This window comes from Euprymna scolopes, chromosome 42 (assembly GCF_053919585.1).
Source record: "Euprymna scolopes isolate OS-2025 chromosome 42, ASM5391958v1, whole genome shotgun sequence".
NCBI lineage: Eukaryota > Metazoa > Mollusca > Cephalopoda > Sepiida > Sepiolidae > Euprymna > Euprymna scolopes.
The window spans coordinates 43994467-44012632 of record NC_136523.1 but is presented as its reverse complement, the minus strand read 5'-3'; the positions used below and the strand labels follow the sequence as shown (position 1 = coordinate 44012632).

The following is an 18166-nucleotide window of genomic DNA, read 5'->3' as shown; positions in this document are numbered from 1 at the left end:
CAGCAAATTCACTTGGAGTCTGCTCAACCCACCCTCAGTAAATGCTATCACAAGTACAAGTTGTTGTAATGCCTACGAATTCCCATTAATCACTTAAAAATGATTTTCTTTATAAAAATAAAATTACTTGATCAATTTACATAATTTTTATAATGACATTTTCATTTAGTCACGGGTATGTATACCATACAGATTTTTCTTTATTTTTAATATAAAAGGTAAATTCTGGACAAGAACCAAAGTTTGAAACTTTAAGATTTGGAAAAAGTCGACTACTTTGTTGGCTATTTTGACAAAAAAAAAGAAAAAAAAGAAATCCCGCCAATGATCAAAGAGAACCAGAGATGCAGAAAAGCACAAGAGGAAGTAAATCTTGCCAGATCCCACAGAGGCAACACATTCGTAATGACGCACCCATACCTGATTAAAAGAAAAGATTCTCTTTTAAGCTGGTTGTTGTACTCCTTTTTGAAATAATTCTAAGTACTATAGGGTGGTCACTAGAAAAGCGGGAAGTTTGAAGGTCAGCTTAAATCATGAATAAAATGCAGGATTGCTATTTTTTGATTGCTATTTTTTGATTGGTTCTTTTGTTGTCGAATGGATGTGCAATCTGCATATTGATTTCATCACATCTTGCTTATTCAATTTAGATTTTGATACCCACATCATGGGTGGGAGCAGCAGGAAACATACACTTGAAAACATGCTTGGCAAGAGCTGGGAGTGATATCCCACAAGTTACCCTTCAAAATGCCACACGAACTGCAGTGAAGTGCACGGACAACATTTTGAGTATCTATGAGTATAATATAACATTTGTCTTTGAAATACTTTGTAAAGATTATTCTTTTTAAAAATAAATCGGTGTTTGACAAATTTCCCGCTTTTCTAATGACCATCCTGTATTATATCGATTTCAAAGAAATCTGTTTTAGGCATTCCCAGGTGGGTCACTTGAAGGAACATTTTGAGCACAACAAACTGAACGACAACATATTTTAAATTCCTGAAGGATGGAAGATTGTGCAAAGAATTACTCCACGTTTTCAACAAACTATTCCACTACATAAGATGAAGAGAAACAATGATTTCGAAGAAGGATTATGCTAGGCTTATTTTTGATTGGCATTAAATGACCCACTGAGGTGTTGATATGCCAAGAAACAAGGCAAAATAAAGACGCAGGTTACAGGTGATTTTAAGGCACATTGCCATTGCTACTGTAAATTTGGAGCAATACCCATAGGGGAGTTGTGCAGCAAGATGTTTCTTCACATTACATTTAAAATTCTGCATGTTATTACAATCAGGGAGGGAATTCCAAAAGCTGAAACGAAGACGCTACTGTGAATTAGGGGCCAGATTTATACAGGATGTCCGAAGTGAGGTGTGTAGCAAGATGCTTGTTCACACTGCATTTAAATTTCTGTATATTGATTCTGTTGGTGAAACAGGAAACGGGGAAGGAATTCCAAAATATAGCAGTACGTGGAAAGAAGCTATTAGAGTAGAAAGCCATCCAACATCTTGGGACCATAATAATGAAGTGGTGGAATTTAGTTCGTTGGATTGGTTGCAAGCTTAACAGACAGTACTGGAACTATTACAGGGCTCTACATTGCGAGTGAAACAGTCGCATTTGTGAGTGATTTTTCAAAGTGGCGACTAGAAATAATGAAACGCTTAACTTTTGGCACTTGTATTTCTTTCACCAACAATCTTTCAAAGCTTACTAGTGAGTGAAAAATCTTTTCAATTTTTTGCTTTATAAAACGAACAAAGTTAATTTAAACAAGAAAAGTTTAATAGAATATGCTTTTTTTTTTTTTAACAAAGACTGTTTAAAAAAATATCTGAAGAAATCAGAATGTTTATACCTTCAAGTATCAATATGAAATTTGTTGTATATTTAGAATCACACTTAAATAAAAAAAAACAAAACAAATCTTTATGATGTACATACTCGTCACAGAACTAAGATGTCATATTCTAAAAATCATGAGTTTGGCTAGCAACTTTTCTATTTGGCTAGTAAACGAAAACATTTAGTTGTCAAAGGTCAATTAAAGATAAGTTTGTCTGTAGAGCCCTGCATTAGATTAGAGAATCTTTTTTGGAGACTTGTCTCAGAGAGAGAGAGAGAGAGAGAGACTAGTGGCTGGTGTTCCAGCCCAGATGTGATAATATTTCATGCATGCATGAATGCTAACTTTGTAGAGATATGGGATACTGGCAGGTGCAAGAAATTTTCTAGCACGGTAGAGGGAGCGCACTTTCTTTGCACTGATTACCACGTTTAAAGCATGATTATTAAAAAAAAAAAAAAAAAAAAAAAAAAAAAAAATGTTATATCTCCATTACGACTGGTATTTAACAATGCCGACTTGGGAGAGGTGTGGTTGCAGATTGCACAAATCTTGCCACAAAAATTCCATGCACATGCACCCATACAGTAGGTATCCATAATCTGTCAAGACTGAAGGAAGCCACTGTATTTTCATAACATTTTCTTGACTTACTTCAACACAACATTCACCCAAGATGAGTTGAGCTGACTCTTCCCCTAGAACAGTGTTCATGACTTATCAAGCAATGTTAAATTATTAGTTACTTGTACACGAATGATGTACGTAAAAGGGTTGAGTCACGGCCACCGAGATGTAGCCATGGTTGAGTGGGTCTTACTAACTTTTTTTTTTTTTTTTTTTTTTTTTTTTTTAGACTCCCACCAACGAAATTTTGCTAAAGAAGAAAAAAAAACGCTTATTATACATTTCTAATATATATATTTTTCATTTTTTTATTTGCCAATTTATAACTACAATAAATTGTGGTTTCACTTCATGCCTTAACTAGCAAATTCTAGTATTGCTACAAATATAATTTGCTGATTTCTTTAGGTCCTCTGATGAGAAGAATAAGAATAACATTCTTTGAAATTCTGCAGAATAAGGACTTTATAAATTGTTTTTTGAAGTATTCAGTCAAACAATAAATTTTGATCGTAAAGTTCAACTTAGTTTTAATTTTCTTTATATATATATATATATATATATATATATATATAATTTGATTTGAGGATCTTAAGTAGAACGACTCCTGGTGTGAATGTGGTATTATGGTGACTGAAAACTCTAGCAAGGAGTAGCTTAATCAACAAAGGAACAGTGACTAGGATGACCACAGATGCCCAACTCTCCATTTTTTTTTTTTTTATTATTCGTCTTGTGCTTAATTTTGTTTTGTCAAGATTTTTCTTGTCAAAATAAAATATATAAATCAAAGTTTTAGGTTCAGAAAATGAAACTATCATTTAAATACCTTCCGTTTAGATTCCTTACCACTGATTTTTCTTGTTTTTTTCTTTTTCCATAAAATAAAAAAATCACTAGGCATGAAGGGAAAAGCTCATCAATGGAGATGACTCAATTGCATTTCTGATTTTCAAAAGTTTTTGAATATACAACTGTGACATGGAGGCCATTTTTCTACAATGGAAGAGTTTACTAACTATAAATTAGTTTTTTTGTTTGCTTAAAAAAAAGAAAAAAAAAAAAGTGTTTCAAGTAACCCTAAATTGTCTGAGAATAGAGCTTAAACACATTTATCTCTAAATTTACTCTGTAAAAAAACCATTTTTTTTAACAAAACCCAGTCATCTTAAAGGACAAAGTTTTTATTAATAAAATCACTTATTAAGACAATTCACAAAAATTTATGACTGATGTAGCCTTCAGGGCAGTAATCTTGTGACAACGTTCTAGCGATGAAACGTTCCAAATTGATGAAAGACATTTTCTCGGAAAAATTCACCCTGGAATTTTTATTATTTTCAGAAATTTTGGACAGTGCCTTGTTATAAAGATGATTGGACGCGCATTGCACATCAGTACATCCAAAAAACAAGAATCCGATTTCAAAAAATCGTAACTTTTGTCCCAGTTGGACTAATTTCCATTTTTGAGAAAACAGGAAATAAGCCAAAAATTTTAAATGGAGGATTCTTAAAAAAAAATTAAATAAGCCAAGGTTAGTGCTAAGAACACTGAATTGTTTATATCTCATTCATAAGCAAGATATATATATGAATTGTAATCAATTTTATATATCCGCTTGAAAGTACATCAAGTTCAACATAATCTGATTTATTCTATAGTATAGACCAGGGGTCGTCAAAGTTTTCAGAATGGTGGGGCCATATTGCCGACTTTTTAAAGCTACGTGGGCCTAAAAATGACCTGAACGTGTTTTATAGTGTCTTGCTTCTTAGTGAAACTGGTTCTCCTAAACCTCATTTTTTTTATAGTTTTTTGAATAAAAAAAAAAAAAAAAAAAAAAAAAATTACCACACTATTTCACATTTTCATTTAAAAACTTTTCATTAATATTTTTATGTTTTTAATAAAAGCACCTTGGCCAGATTAAATATTTTAGCAGGCCGATTTAGTTTAGGGACACTTGGCATAGACAATTCTCACACCTGCCAATATCCTATATCTCTACACTACAAAGTCACCATTCACCAATGCATGGAATCTTGTTACCACAGATAGGCTGGTGCATTAACCACAAGTCAAAAAAAAAAGAATCGGTGTTATATTATAGCGTGATTCCTACCCTCATTTTCTGTTCCAACCTCAATATGGGGGATTAAAAAAAAAAAAAAAAAAAAACTAAAAAGAGAAAAAAAAAATAATGTAATATCTCCATTCTAAGTTGATTCAACCATTTTCACTTATAAAACGTTTAAGACATGGAGAAACATAACTAAACACACATATCCTCCTGAAATGTTGTTACGAAGTTTTATTCTGGAGTGATGCACAGTGAGGAAACAACACAATATCTCCTTCAACATGGTCTCCTGGTTGAGGAAAATTCTTGCGCAAGTGTGACAAGCCAGTGATTTTAACTAACAAGAGGGTCCGTGGACAAAATGTGCCAATATGGAGGTGTAGAAGAAAAGGGTGCCAGTCTGTTTGGTCAGTTAGAAAAGGAAACAAATTCCTCCATTATACCAATTTGAATGGAAGGCTCCACTGTAATTTGAATCTCTGTGAAATTTTAGCGCTAGTTTACAAGTGGGCATCAAGATGCCAATGAAGGAAGTACCATACTGGTAGATCAACAAATACTGTGGTTGACTGGTTTAATTACTGGCGGGAAGCGTGCTCTGAGATCATATCTGTGACTAGGAAAGGAAAGATGAGGGGAAACAACAATTTTGCAATATTGATGACCAAAGTTAATTCTGATTGTTTAAAGTTTGTTTTATGGATTTTTCAGCATGTTTTATAGAATAGAAAAAAATAGTGTCAAGAAGCATGCTTTTTCTATCCTCCTTTGGTAAGAATCATCTTAGACGTGAAAAATAGGGTAGGAATCACACTATAGTAGCACCAAAGAATCTTATAGGCCCCTTAAGCTCCAGCTCCATTACCACAGTGTTGCTATCCTTATGGTTATTTTACAAATGCTTTCATGGAATGTGTTCAAACTTGCTTCTCTGGTGCCCCTCCCCCTTCGATGTAAATGTACTAGACAATAGCTAAATTCAATCCATTTATTGTGGAGCTCCCAAAACATCAGAGGACTTTCTACTCCAACAGATTCTTTCCTCAAACAGCTATTCTTTACAATTTTCTCCTATACGAAAATGCAGAAATTTAAATGTAATGTGAAGAAACACCATGCTACACAACTCTTCAGTCGGGATGCCCCCTACAAATCTGACTCTTAATTTACAGTAGTTATTTAGGTCTTTCACATTCAACATACTTTATTTGGGGTGAAAATGTAACAAAGCAGGATTTAAAATAAACTTGCTGATTCTCCAATGTTAAAAGTGTAGTATCGGTTCTGATGTTACACTTTATTTTTATTGTACTGTCATTGAATCCTGCATAAAAGCAATTAAATTTTTGTCTCAATCTCCAGAGTGCTCTTTTTGAAGGGAGCTACTCCCATCCCTAAAAGACCCTGTGTCTTATTCAGCTATCATTGAGAATGCAGATAGAAACAGTGGCGGTTTTCTTTGGCTTGGTGGGGAAATTTTATTTTTTGACAGTCTAGATAGTCCTTTCCCCTTGATCTGATATCATTCCACATAAAAAAAAATCCCCATGTCTAACCTTGCTCTCGTGGAAAGGGGTAAGCTAAGGATTTTTCAGACTTTTTGAAAATTAATCACTGGTCCAGGGTATTCTGATTTTCAGGATAAAAAAAACAAAACATCTTGTTACATGTTGTCTTACGCCCCTCCCTCTTGAGATGGATACCCCATCCCACCACAAAAAAAAAAACAAAAAAACTCGTCTTTCTCTTCTGAAAACCCGACTAATCTTTCAAAGGCTGGACCCCCCTCCCCATACTAAACACAACCTTGTGTCACACGTTGCCCTCGTGGGGATATACTGATCGGTTTCTTATGGAAGAGCATCAAGTGATTGAACATTTAATATAAGTGTTAAAAAACAACAAAAAAATTCCTTTGTGGGACGTCAACAGGCATCTCCAAGATTTGACCGTGACCCCCCCCCCCACCACCACCACCACCACACATACATACATACATCCAACCATTGTAATATAGAGACATAGCTGTCTAGTAAAGAGGAGGGCAGCCATCTAAGTTTAGCCCCTCCCCTCGTCATTGACACAAAAATACAAAGACCGCTGTGTGGAAAATTAGTTGTGACATCATTTATTAAAAACGGGATAAACGAAAAACAAAGTACACACACAAGTAAACATAAGTGCCAAAGACTCATTGGTTTAACATAATGGAATAAAGATTATTAATAATAATCCAACGTTCTAGTTTACTAGACGTATTCGTGACCCAACGGGGTTACGATCACTAATCTACATTGTTCGATTTCGTTTGAAAAATCGATATCTCTTAAGACATCATTTCTGCATAACTCATAAAAATAGCTTAATATAATACACTTCATCTTTAATATTTCATTAGAAATTAAAACCACGTATATTAAATTTGCTCTAAAAAAGAAAATCCAAATGGTTTTCGGGTGTAGGCAAGACAGTTTTCATGAAAATAAAATTCTGAAATAAAAATCTTACTTTCAACACGTTAAAGAAGTATACATAGGTTGATAGAGAATTTAATTCTACTGCGTTTGCTATAAATTTTTATTTTTTTATTTTTTTGTTTTACGCGTTCTCGACTTAACTATTCTGGAGTTTTACCTTTTTTCTTTATCGTTTTATTCAGTAGGTGTGTCCGAATTTTGGGGGAATTTTTGACACCCTTAACACAAAACTGCGAATAAAATATACAAAACTCGTAATTTCTCTTTTTAAAGTGGTTTGTTTAATTTCTTTATGGAGTATACTTCCAAAATAAACTATTAAAATTTTGAAAAATATTTATTTTTAAAAAAACAGTGTTTGCGAAGTGCCTGCGCGCGCTCATGCAGCCATTTTTTCTATGTAATAAAATGAATTGAATTTTATGAGTTAAATTTTTCAATTTTTTCAATTTAAAAATCTATCAAAATTTTTCTATTGGTTCAATTTTTACAATATTTGCAGGTTTAATGTGAAATTTTATGCTCTTTCCAATAAACCGAATATAATATTCTAGATAAACGTTATTTTTTTTAAAATTCACCCACCATTTTAAAATGAAAATTTTATCACCTCAGATTTATATATCACAAATTGAAGATAAAAGATCAATAAATAAAATCTAATTAAAAAAAAAAAAAGTTTTATGCAAATTTACCTGTAAAGTCAAAAGTTTAAAACCTTTTTTTTTTCTTTTTTAATCACATTGACTTTTTTTTTTTTTTAAGTGAAACCTCACATTTTTAAAATTTTGTCCTGAAAAGATTGAATACCTACAACAATTTTTACTGCTTCATTCAATGTTTTTTTCTTAGATTAGAAAAAAAAAAAAAAATAACTCCATAAAGAAAAAATAAAATGTATTAAATCAAAAACTTGTATTTCTTTAAGAGAATAAAAAAAATGGAAAATTGGTCAAGTGTTTTTTTTTTTTACAGCAAAAACTGATAAGTGAAATGTGATAAATTTTCAAGTACGATGGCCCAACTTTTGTTTACAGCAAACATGCTAGAAATAGAAAATGAGATTAATTCTGGCGCTTACAAGCCACCATAGTTTTCAACTCTAAGAAAGGTAGATGGTTGGCTCCCTTTTTTCCATTTGTGACAAACTGAAGTCGCAGTATTTTTGAATCATTGCTTAAATTAAATTAAAGTACATTGAATATAAAATATAAATATGGATAAATTCTTAACAATGAAGAATGGAAGTACCCATTGATTAGTATTTTTATAGGTAAGTGATTTTTTGGAATTTATGTTTATTGTATTTGAAGCAAGTTAAAATTTGATTTTCTTGAAATCTTTTTTAAAGAAAACCGATTAAAAAAAAAAAAAAAAAAAAAAAAGCATATTTGGCTATTAAACCTGTTATTTTAAAATTTGGCCTTTGCTTCTTGTATTGAAAAAAAAATTAGGGTGTGAATTACATTTTTCAAGTAGTTATAAGCTTCGAAAGATAGTTAGTCTAATTATTCAAGTTTTTATCACAAATTTTTAATGGCGATTTCTGACACTGCTAACTATTCAGTATTTTATTTTATTTTTTAATCTCACTTTAAAGCTTCCAAACAATTTTTATATACCAAACGCCATTCAATTTAGTCTGATGAAAAAAAACTAAATTAATAATGATAGTGGCCATAGTCTGGTGGAATTTATTTAGACATACATATAGATTATATATAAAAAAAAAAAAAAAAAAACTTGTAGGATTAACTAATCATTTCCTCAAAATATAAAAATCAATATCGTGCTCTGGTATCAGGACAGTGAATTTGGGATGTTGAAAAATATACGAATCGAAAAATAGTCTCAAATCCACGGTCTACCTTTTTTTTTTTTTTTCAGCGCTCCAAATTCAACTTTTAATTTGGTACCAGAACTCTAAAATATCTCTGAAACAGTTAATTCTAAAAGAGGCTGTAATTTCTTAACTATATTTACCTGTTTTTCGTAGCGGTGACAAATCAACTTATTCCACCACACAAATTTCCTTCTATATGCTTTTTTTTTTTTTTTTTTTTTTTTTTTTTTAAAGACAATCGATTAATTTAATTTCTCATCATAAAATAAAGTCGATAAAAATTGCATTCTTTTTAGGGGCCAATTACTGCAAGATTAACGATAAGGTTCAACAGGAGCCAGTGAGAAAATGACTTGTTGGCGACATTTCTTTTATAGTCTACTTTCAACTTAGTACTTATGCACTTTTGTTACCGTGCGGAAATAATGTCATTTAGAAAGCCATTCTTAATATGGAGAGGAAGGTGTTTTTCTAACTATTCTCTAAAGCTAAAAATTCAATATAACAAAAATTTAAAGGATATTTATTTTTTTAAATATAAGCAAAAAAAAAAAAAAAAAAAAAAAAAAAAAAAAAAAAATATATATATATATATTTTACGATCTGCCCAGCGTGGATGTTTATTCCGAAAGCAGTTAACATGGGTAGGTTGGGGGCGTTTATAATACGATGGGGCAGGGCAGGGGAGGGGCACATCGTAAAAATTTACCAAATTTATATATATATATATATATATATATATATATATATATATATATATATATATATATATATAATGTATAAACAGCGTAGTATAAACACCCCAACCTCCCCATATTAAGGACGGCTGGGGAGGAGTGTTTATTCCGAAAGCCGTTCTTAACATGGGGAGGTTGGGGTGTTTATAATACGCCATGGCACGTCGTAAAAATTGACCATTGTATTTACTTAGCAACTACTACCCTGTTGCTTTCGATTAGAAATATCGGTATTTGTAAGGAATTTCCAGAGGATTTCAGTTCTTACGGATTAGTTTCGAGTATTGAACATAAGCAATTTACCATTAAAAAGCAAACATTTTTTTAGGGCCTAAATTTTTTTTTAAAACACTTCACGTTTAGTATCGTTTGCCTTTTTACATTTTTTTTTTCTTCAGCTTTCAAATCGTTAACTGCTTCAGGATTCTTCATACTCGAAACTGACACCATAAAAATTGAAATCCTTTGGGTGCCCATTCCTTACAAGTACTGTTATATCAACTAGTGTAAGGTAATTGGTAAACAGATTAGTTTGAAAGAAAGAGAGAATACTCAAGTGTTAATTTCTTGCTAATTAGTTCAAAGTCATCAATTTACCAATACGAAAACGCAAGTTCTTGAACGGGGGGGGGGGGGGGGCGATGTTGCGAAGAAGCAAATGGATGCATTGAAAATGCATTGCATTCATTGTTGGTTGTAAAAAGACGAATGCAATATATCCTACTTGTTAGCAATAAAAAATGGGGGTTCTATAAATATTAAAAGGGTTCAAATATTAACCTGGAATTTATATATATATAGTCCTCGAGAAAAAAAGCAAATCACTTTAATCTTAGACAAATGCTTCACAGTAGAAGTAGTTACTAGGAAGATAGTATCTAATTTTAACACCTATTATTCAAAAGAATATATAAGATATTACATAAGCTGGTTTTTGTTTTTACATTAAATGTGTTTTTATAAAAATTAAAAAATCATTTTTATAATTTTCGCATTATAGACAAGTGCTTTTAACTGAAAGAAAAAAAAAGCTTTAAAATGTGTTTCGACTTATTAACTTGCTAAAATAAATGATTTAATTTGCAGTATGTAGACTTACAATGAGAAAATGTAGTTCATTAAAAAAAAAAAAAAAAAAAAAAAAAGGTACTTGTACAGTTTAATCAAGACATTAAAAAATGAAAATATCAGAAAAAGGTTATTTTGTACATATTCGTTATGGAACGAAGTTCTCCGAAACAAAAATTTCACTTAATTTCATCAAGTAGTTTTTATTTTACAGCGCGGGGGGGGGGGATTGTTATGATACCGACCAAAAGGTTCGATTTTTAGGAAGAAAAGCTAATAATAAAGATAGGGTAGTGAGTGTCGACGTTTTAACTGGAGTTATCTCCCCGTGGCGTATTCAACAAATTTCATAATGGCCGACTTCAACGTGCTCTCATAAAAACTACTTGATCAAATTAAATGAAATTTTGGTCCTATGCAGAGAGTGATCCGCGCTATTTTTTTTTAAATCGTATTTACAGGTTTGATTAAAGTTTTATGTTTTTTTATTCAATCGTAAGGTTAAAGTACAGAATAGGTACAAAACACCCTCCCTTCCCCATGTTAAGAATGGCTTTTTAAATAATAACCTTATTTCAGCACGGATCACTCTCTGCATGAGTACCGAATTTTTTTCGGAGATCTTCAGTCCAAAACGGATACGTACAATATAACCCTTTTTCGATCTTTTCATTTTTGAATGTCTTGATTAAACTGTACAAGTACCAAATAAATAAATAAATAAATAAAAATAAAAAAAATTCTACACTGAAAAACAACATTGTTGAGGCTGGATACACACTGTTGCTCGTTTGCTGTTTTGCAAATTTTAAAACGCAAACACAGGTTTTATATCTAACTCAATTAAATGGTGTAATATAAATTATGAAATAAATAGATTTACAGAAATATAGGACAAAACAAAATACGAGTTAAGATACAAGTGTTTGAGATCCAAAGTTGTTGTAGGGTTGTTAGTTGATAGCAGTGAACCCCGAAGACCTGGTATCTATTAGATACTGTTCAATAGAAATTTTTGTCGGTGGTCTGAAGCATGTATGCACATGTGTAGCCAAAAATATAAGATTCAGACTAATATATATATATATATACATACATACACACACACACAAGATTGTAGTGAGAATGTGATTTATTAATATAGAAATTATATTTGCATGATCTGGCATGCAAAATATAGATTAATACAAAAGCCGTCTATATTTATATACAATAAAAAGTAGGTTTTAATTTAATACAAAAAGACCATATTCTGAATAGAATATAAAATATATTCGTACCATTTGGCATGATTATAATATAAGAAAAATTTAAATAAATACATTTTTATACTAAAAATGTCGAATATGAAATTTAAATATCTACAGTTTATATTTAAGCATGTCGGACTAATACAGAAAGAAAGTAATATTTTTAATAGTTGATTTTTTTTTAAGTAAATACATAGATGTAAAAAGAAAAAAAAAGATATTTTCCAGGATCTCATCGGACATGCTAACGAGTTAATAATACTATGAGAAAACACTATACTTAAAAAAAAAAAAATAAATAAATAATATATATATATATATATATATATATATATATATATATATATATATATATATATATATAAATAAACGAGTACTGTTTTAGATATATAATAAAATTCTTGCAGGCTCTGGCATGTTCATAGCTAATAAAACAGAGGAAATTAACACTTTTTGAATAGAGTGCTTCTACAGAATTTGAACCTAACCTAAGCAACTATTGCCGAACATACAACTTAGAATAAAAAAAAGAAAAGTTGGGTTCAAATTCTGTAGAAGTACCTAAAGTAGTTCGTAAATTGTACAACAAAATCATAACATTATATATATATATATATATATATATATATATATATATATATATATATATATATATATATATATATGAGAGAGAGAGAGATAGCCGGATTTGATATGCAATGTAATTCTACAGTAAACATTTTAATTTTAAATATTAATCATATTTATTAATTCAAACAATCTTTTATAATTTGGAAGAATATTAGGCTTAAAAAAAAAATTGATTTTTTTTTTAAATGAAATACAAGGAATTTCTTTTCATACCAAACAAGGAACTTGTTTAGGAAACTAATATATAACTTTGGTTTACTCAAAATTATTTTCCTACGAGTCGGATTTAATTCTGCTTTTAATAATTTTTTTAATTAAATGAACAAAACAGTCTACTTGAGAGCTGCTACAATTATGACAAGAGATAATACACACACACATATACACATAAAACTCATTTGTTATGTACGTGTGTAATATTTAAACACGAAAGAAAACAAGACATGACAAAGTATTTTATAAATGCACTCAAGCCATTAAATAACAAATCCAGGAATGTTAGTTTTTTCAAAAATGTCAAGTGCGAGAAATATAGACATTTTTTTTTTCGACACACCCTCTTACATGTAAAACTTGACTACAAAGAGAGGGATCACTATTATTAAGTGTTCATATATAAAACTGATCCCCCACTTTGAAGTCGTACAAAATCAACCTTAGTTTCCTATGTTATAATAAAAATAATATAAGAACGGTATCGTTAATTAGATATACGACTTAAATAACTGTAAAATAATATAGTTAAATAAATGGCAATGTAAGCTTCCATAGAGGGCGTTACTTTTGATAATTAAAACAATATAATCTTACGAACTAAAAAAGGTATATATTTATCGCTTTAATATTAAATTACATAAATTGATAATTATATAAACGAAAAGAGGTTGGTATCATTTAAAAATAAAGTGTTTTTTTTTTAAGATTAAAATACTAAATTTACTGACGATTTAGAAATAAAGGCAGATCTGAACGAGAATCACCCCCCACCCTATATTAACGTCCAATCTATTATAATCCACTGAAAAACAAAACGAAAGCCGTTCTTAAGATGGAAAGGTTGGGGGGTGTTTATAGTTCTTAGAGGGAGGGGGCAGTGATTCTAGTTCAGGTGGTCCGCCGAAATAATGTTATTTAGAAAGCCATTCTTAACATGGGGAGGGGGGAGAAGGTTTTGTAATTATGGTGCTAGTGCACTTACTGATCCGCGTTATTTTTTTCAATTCGTATTTCCAAGTTTAATTAAAGTTTTGATGGGTTTTTTTATTCAATTGTAAGGTATAGATTGTATAGATTAGGCACAAAAACCCCTCTCCATGTTAAGAATGGCTATTTAAATAACGTTATTTCAGCACGGATCAATAAGTGCACTAGTACCGTAATTATTCTGTACTTTCACCCAACAATTTCATAAGAAAAAAGATATCATAAAACGTGAAAATACGATTTTATATAATATATATATAGTCACACACCAGGGTTGGTCTAGATTAGTAATAAATTACTTTCTATGCTTATGCATTTATGTTACCGTGCTATATATATATATATATATATACACACACACACACAAGTATTGGTATTGATTAATAATACATTATACACTGATATTTAAATTAATATGCAAGTTATACTAAACTTATATATACCATGTTGAAATACATGACATGGGTAGATTTTACATCTATTTCAAAAGTGCTCAATAGTACAAAAAGAGGTATATATATATATGCATATGTGTGAGAGGGTGGATATTGTCTATTCTTTGTAAGATCAGGAGAGTAGATATAAAAAATATACATTAAGTAGAATGAATATATATATATATATATATATATATATATAGCAACAGTGTTAGCAGTAGTAATAATAATTCGCTGAGATTGTTTTTTTTTTTTTTTTTTTGGCTATTGTCATGTGATTACAAGATAGCTAAGACAATTATTTGAAGAAAGAAAAAAAAAAGAGCCGTTTTTACAGTAATATATACACAAATATTCCGAAAAGATTCAAACATGTAAAAAAATAATGCAAAAACCGTGACATTAAAATCAAGGAGGAATTTTATTTTAGGTTGATTGTAAAAAAGGTTTCTTTTCGTTTTTAAAAGACTTCTTTCCGTTTCATTTTTTTGTATAACCATTTTCCCCCCTCATTTATATTTAAAAACATCTAATTTAATTTTGACAATATTTAGATTTTATTTTATAAATAAAACAAAACAAGTTTAATTTTATTAGAACGAGAAGAATACTGGAATGTACCCCACCAATTATTTTCCTAGTTGTCAAAAAACATCGACAATGGCCTTTTTTTTCTTTTTTTTTCTTTGAAAAAAGAAAACGATTATTAATGAATAAAATAACTGAAGACATAGGTAAAATATGCATTTTCTTAAATTAAAACCGTTTTTCTTTTAGCGAAGGACTCGAAACAAGAATTCTAAATCGAAGAACCTACCTTTAAAGAGATAATCATATTCGTCGTCCTTCGTCATATCGTCTACTGTTTCACCCCCGTAAGGATTAGTACCTGTAAACAAAAGCCTCCCAAGCCGCTTCCAAAAAAGCGGTACCGAGGTGAAATAAAGATTTGCTTCTGATTACGATGGAAGCGAGATGCTTCTCGTTTATAGTATTCTTGTAAACGACGACAGATGGCTACGATTATTTCGGAATTTTGGAAAAAAAAAAATACAGTTTGAGAAAGAGTGATATATCAAATATGGCGTCCGTTTTAACGCCCCTCAGCTACTGCGCATCATATGACGTCATGTCTGCGCACCCGGAAGTAGAAAAAAAACAGCTTAGATTTTTCTTCTGCTATGAAAATCTACAACACTTATTTCTAATTTTTTCCTTCCTTTTTATTATTTGATTAATTAATTCATTAATTAATTACATTCAAACAAACAATTTCCGATTTATTGTTTCTTTTATTAATTAAAAGCTGTAGCTACCCGGTGTAGAAACATTTTGCCGGCCGGAAGATTTAAAGTGAGAGAGAGAGAGAGAGAGAGAGAGAGAGAGAGAGAGCGAGCGAGCATTTTTAGATTCCATAAACATTTTCGAGTTTTCTTTTAGATCTTAATTTTATAAATAACTGATAGTTAAAGAGAAAACATCCACTTGGTGACGGCTTCCGGTTTTGATATCGGAAATTGACAAGCAGTGTTTATTAAAAAAAATAAAATGAAATAAATAAATAAATAAATAAACAACCCCCTCCTAATTTTAGATTGCCTAGATTTTAGAGAAATTTTGAATGTCCACTAGTTTGTAAACATTGCGTTAAGAGAGTTAATCAAAATTCTTTTGCTACTAACTCTAAGTCCGTGTGGCAAGTACTCGCTTAAAAGATAAAACATTCCCGCACTGGCGCACCAGTACAAAGATTCATTTGATTATTTGTGTAAAAAAAAGTTAGATTTGATTATTTGCAATAAAAGAATCCAAATATAAAAATCAATTTAATTTTTTTATGTATTAATAATTAAAAAAAAAAAAAAAAATGGTTGAAACAATTTATTACCCCCCCCTTAAAAACAGCGTTCTAAAATATAATAAGTAACTATTTTTTGACTGGTAGTTTAGAGAAAAATAATTAAATATATTTCCATCTTATTTATCTGGTGTCAATTTTTTTATACCCAAATAAAGAAATATTTTCCAATTCATTGTTGCATTTAATAATTACTAGCAGGTCTACTCGGCATTGCCTGAGACACCCCTCTCTTTCTTTTTTTTGCTACTCAGCCCATTCCTCTCTATCGACATTCACACATACATAGAAACAAACTCTCTTTTTTGCAGATTCCTAATCGATTAGTCAGCATAAAGAAAATAAATTCCTTGGAAAAAAAATCAAAGTTACTTCTCTTGAGTGGTACTTATCTTCCTCTCACGGGGGAGGGAGATATGACACACGGACCAAAAAAGTGGGATTGAAGGGCCAGTGCTCTAGAGGAAGACCACTGCAAAAAATGCCTGGACAGCTCCATCGGCATTCCTTGGTAGAGGCATCTCAGGCGATTAGCAATAAACTAACCTTTTCTCAAAGAGAGAAGGAAAAGCCTGACAGGGTGGACCTCCTAGAATTGCACAGGACCGCAGTCAACAGGGGAAATAACATTTCAAGAATGACCTAGACTCTGTTGGCTTTGGTGCATAGTCCTCCGATTGTGAGTTACTTTCTTTTAATTAGTGGCTAGAAAATAAACTCCCCCACCCCTGATGAAATCTGCGTCAGATTTAAATTAAAGAATAAATAAGCACCAATCAAGAAAATATTAACTTTATGAGAGTTTGTTTTGTATTGTTTTAGTTTTAGCCAAGCATACAAACATACACACATACAACTGTCTTTTATATAATAGACTGTCTGTACTTTTTTATTGTTTATATTCACACTAAATAAGGCACATTGCCACTGATCCGCAAAGGGCTACTGTGAATTAGGGGTCAGATTTATAGGGGACATCCAAAGTGGGGCGTTATGCATCAAAATGTTTGTTCACATTACATTTAAATTTCTGTATGTTGTTACAGTCAGGAAAATAAGGAGTGGAGAGAGGATTCCAAAGGCAAGCAGTTTGAGGAAAGAAGCTATTAGAGGAGAAAGCCTTTCATCATCTGGAGACTTCTACAGTAAAGGGGTGGTATTTTGCTAATTGTCAGATTGGTCAGGTTTATTCACCATATATATATATATATATATATATATATATATATACTTTCTATGGAAATATACTTTATTTCCTTATAATATATACCAATCCTTATTTAAGAAACTCAATGCAATTACAGAGCAATATAATGAATGACAAAATCTATATTCCAAAGTTCATGATGTTGACCATCTTACAATTTTATTCCTTTAATTCAGTTGACATTTACAATTCTTGACAGTATCTGTTTCATAGCACAAAATCAATCACTTAATTATTATATACATCAGTGAATTTATTTTGCCCTTAACTCATCAAAAGAAATAGCAACAATCAATTTATCAAAAGCAAATAAAGTGCATTTTGACATGATTTAAATCCGAAAATTGGAAGAGAAGCTGTAAATACCTTATAATATGTTTACATTATGCCATTTTGAATTTTAAAAATCATATATATATATATATATATATATATATATATATTTCATGGGTCCTATTTCATTTGATGGTTTTTGCCCCACCGCAATGCTTAAATACCAGCCTGCTGCAACTGAACAGACCAAACCTGTGATGATACACGTTCATATTAGACCCTCTGCATAATCACTAGGATTATGACAACAGCATATTCTTTTCAATATTTTGACTCTCGAGTATATATTCGGCACAGTTAGACACAATTAATCAACTGAGAACCACATCACTCTATATAAAAGCATATAAGATATCAAGGGATACACACTCAAGAGTCAAAACAATGAAAAGAATATGCTGTTGTCATAGCCCTAATAATTACACACACAAAAAAAACCTTCTCAATCACAGATTGTCATGACAAATAACACTACCTGAGAGCTCGTCGGTTAAACTCCTTGGCTTAACATTCACAGGTAACAGAATTCGAACAAATACATTGAG

General features: G+C 30.9%; 1 protein-coding gene across 1 annotated transcript in view; it reads right to left on the bottom strand.

Annotated features, from left to right (window-relative positions):
- The window catches only part of LOC145267064 (ras-related protein Rab-11B-like), a 118560-nt gene extending 103202 nt beyond the window's left edge, over positions 1-15358 (bottom strand). The window contains exon 1 of the mRNA XM_080123018.1: positions 15041-15358. Within this exon, the coding sequence (XP_079979144.1) occupies positions 15041-15077 (37 nt within the window). The 5' untranslated portion in view covers positions 15078-15358. The remainder of the gene's footprint in view (positions 1-15040) is intronic.
- Positions 15359-18166: the final 2808 nt, after the last annotated feature.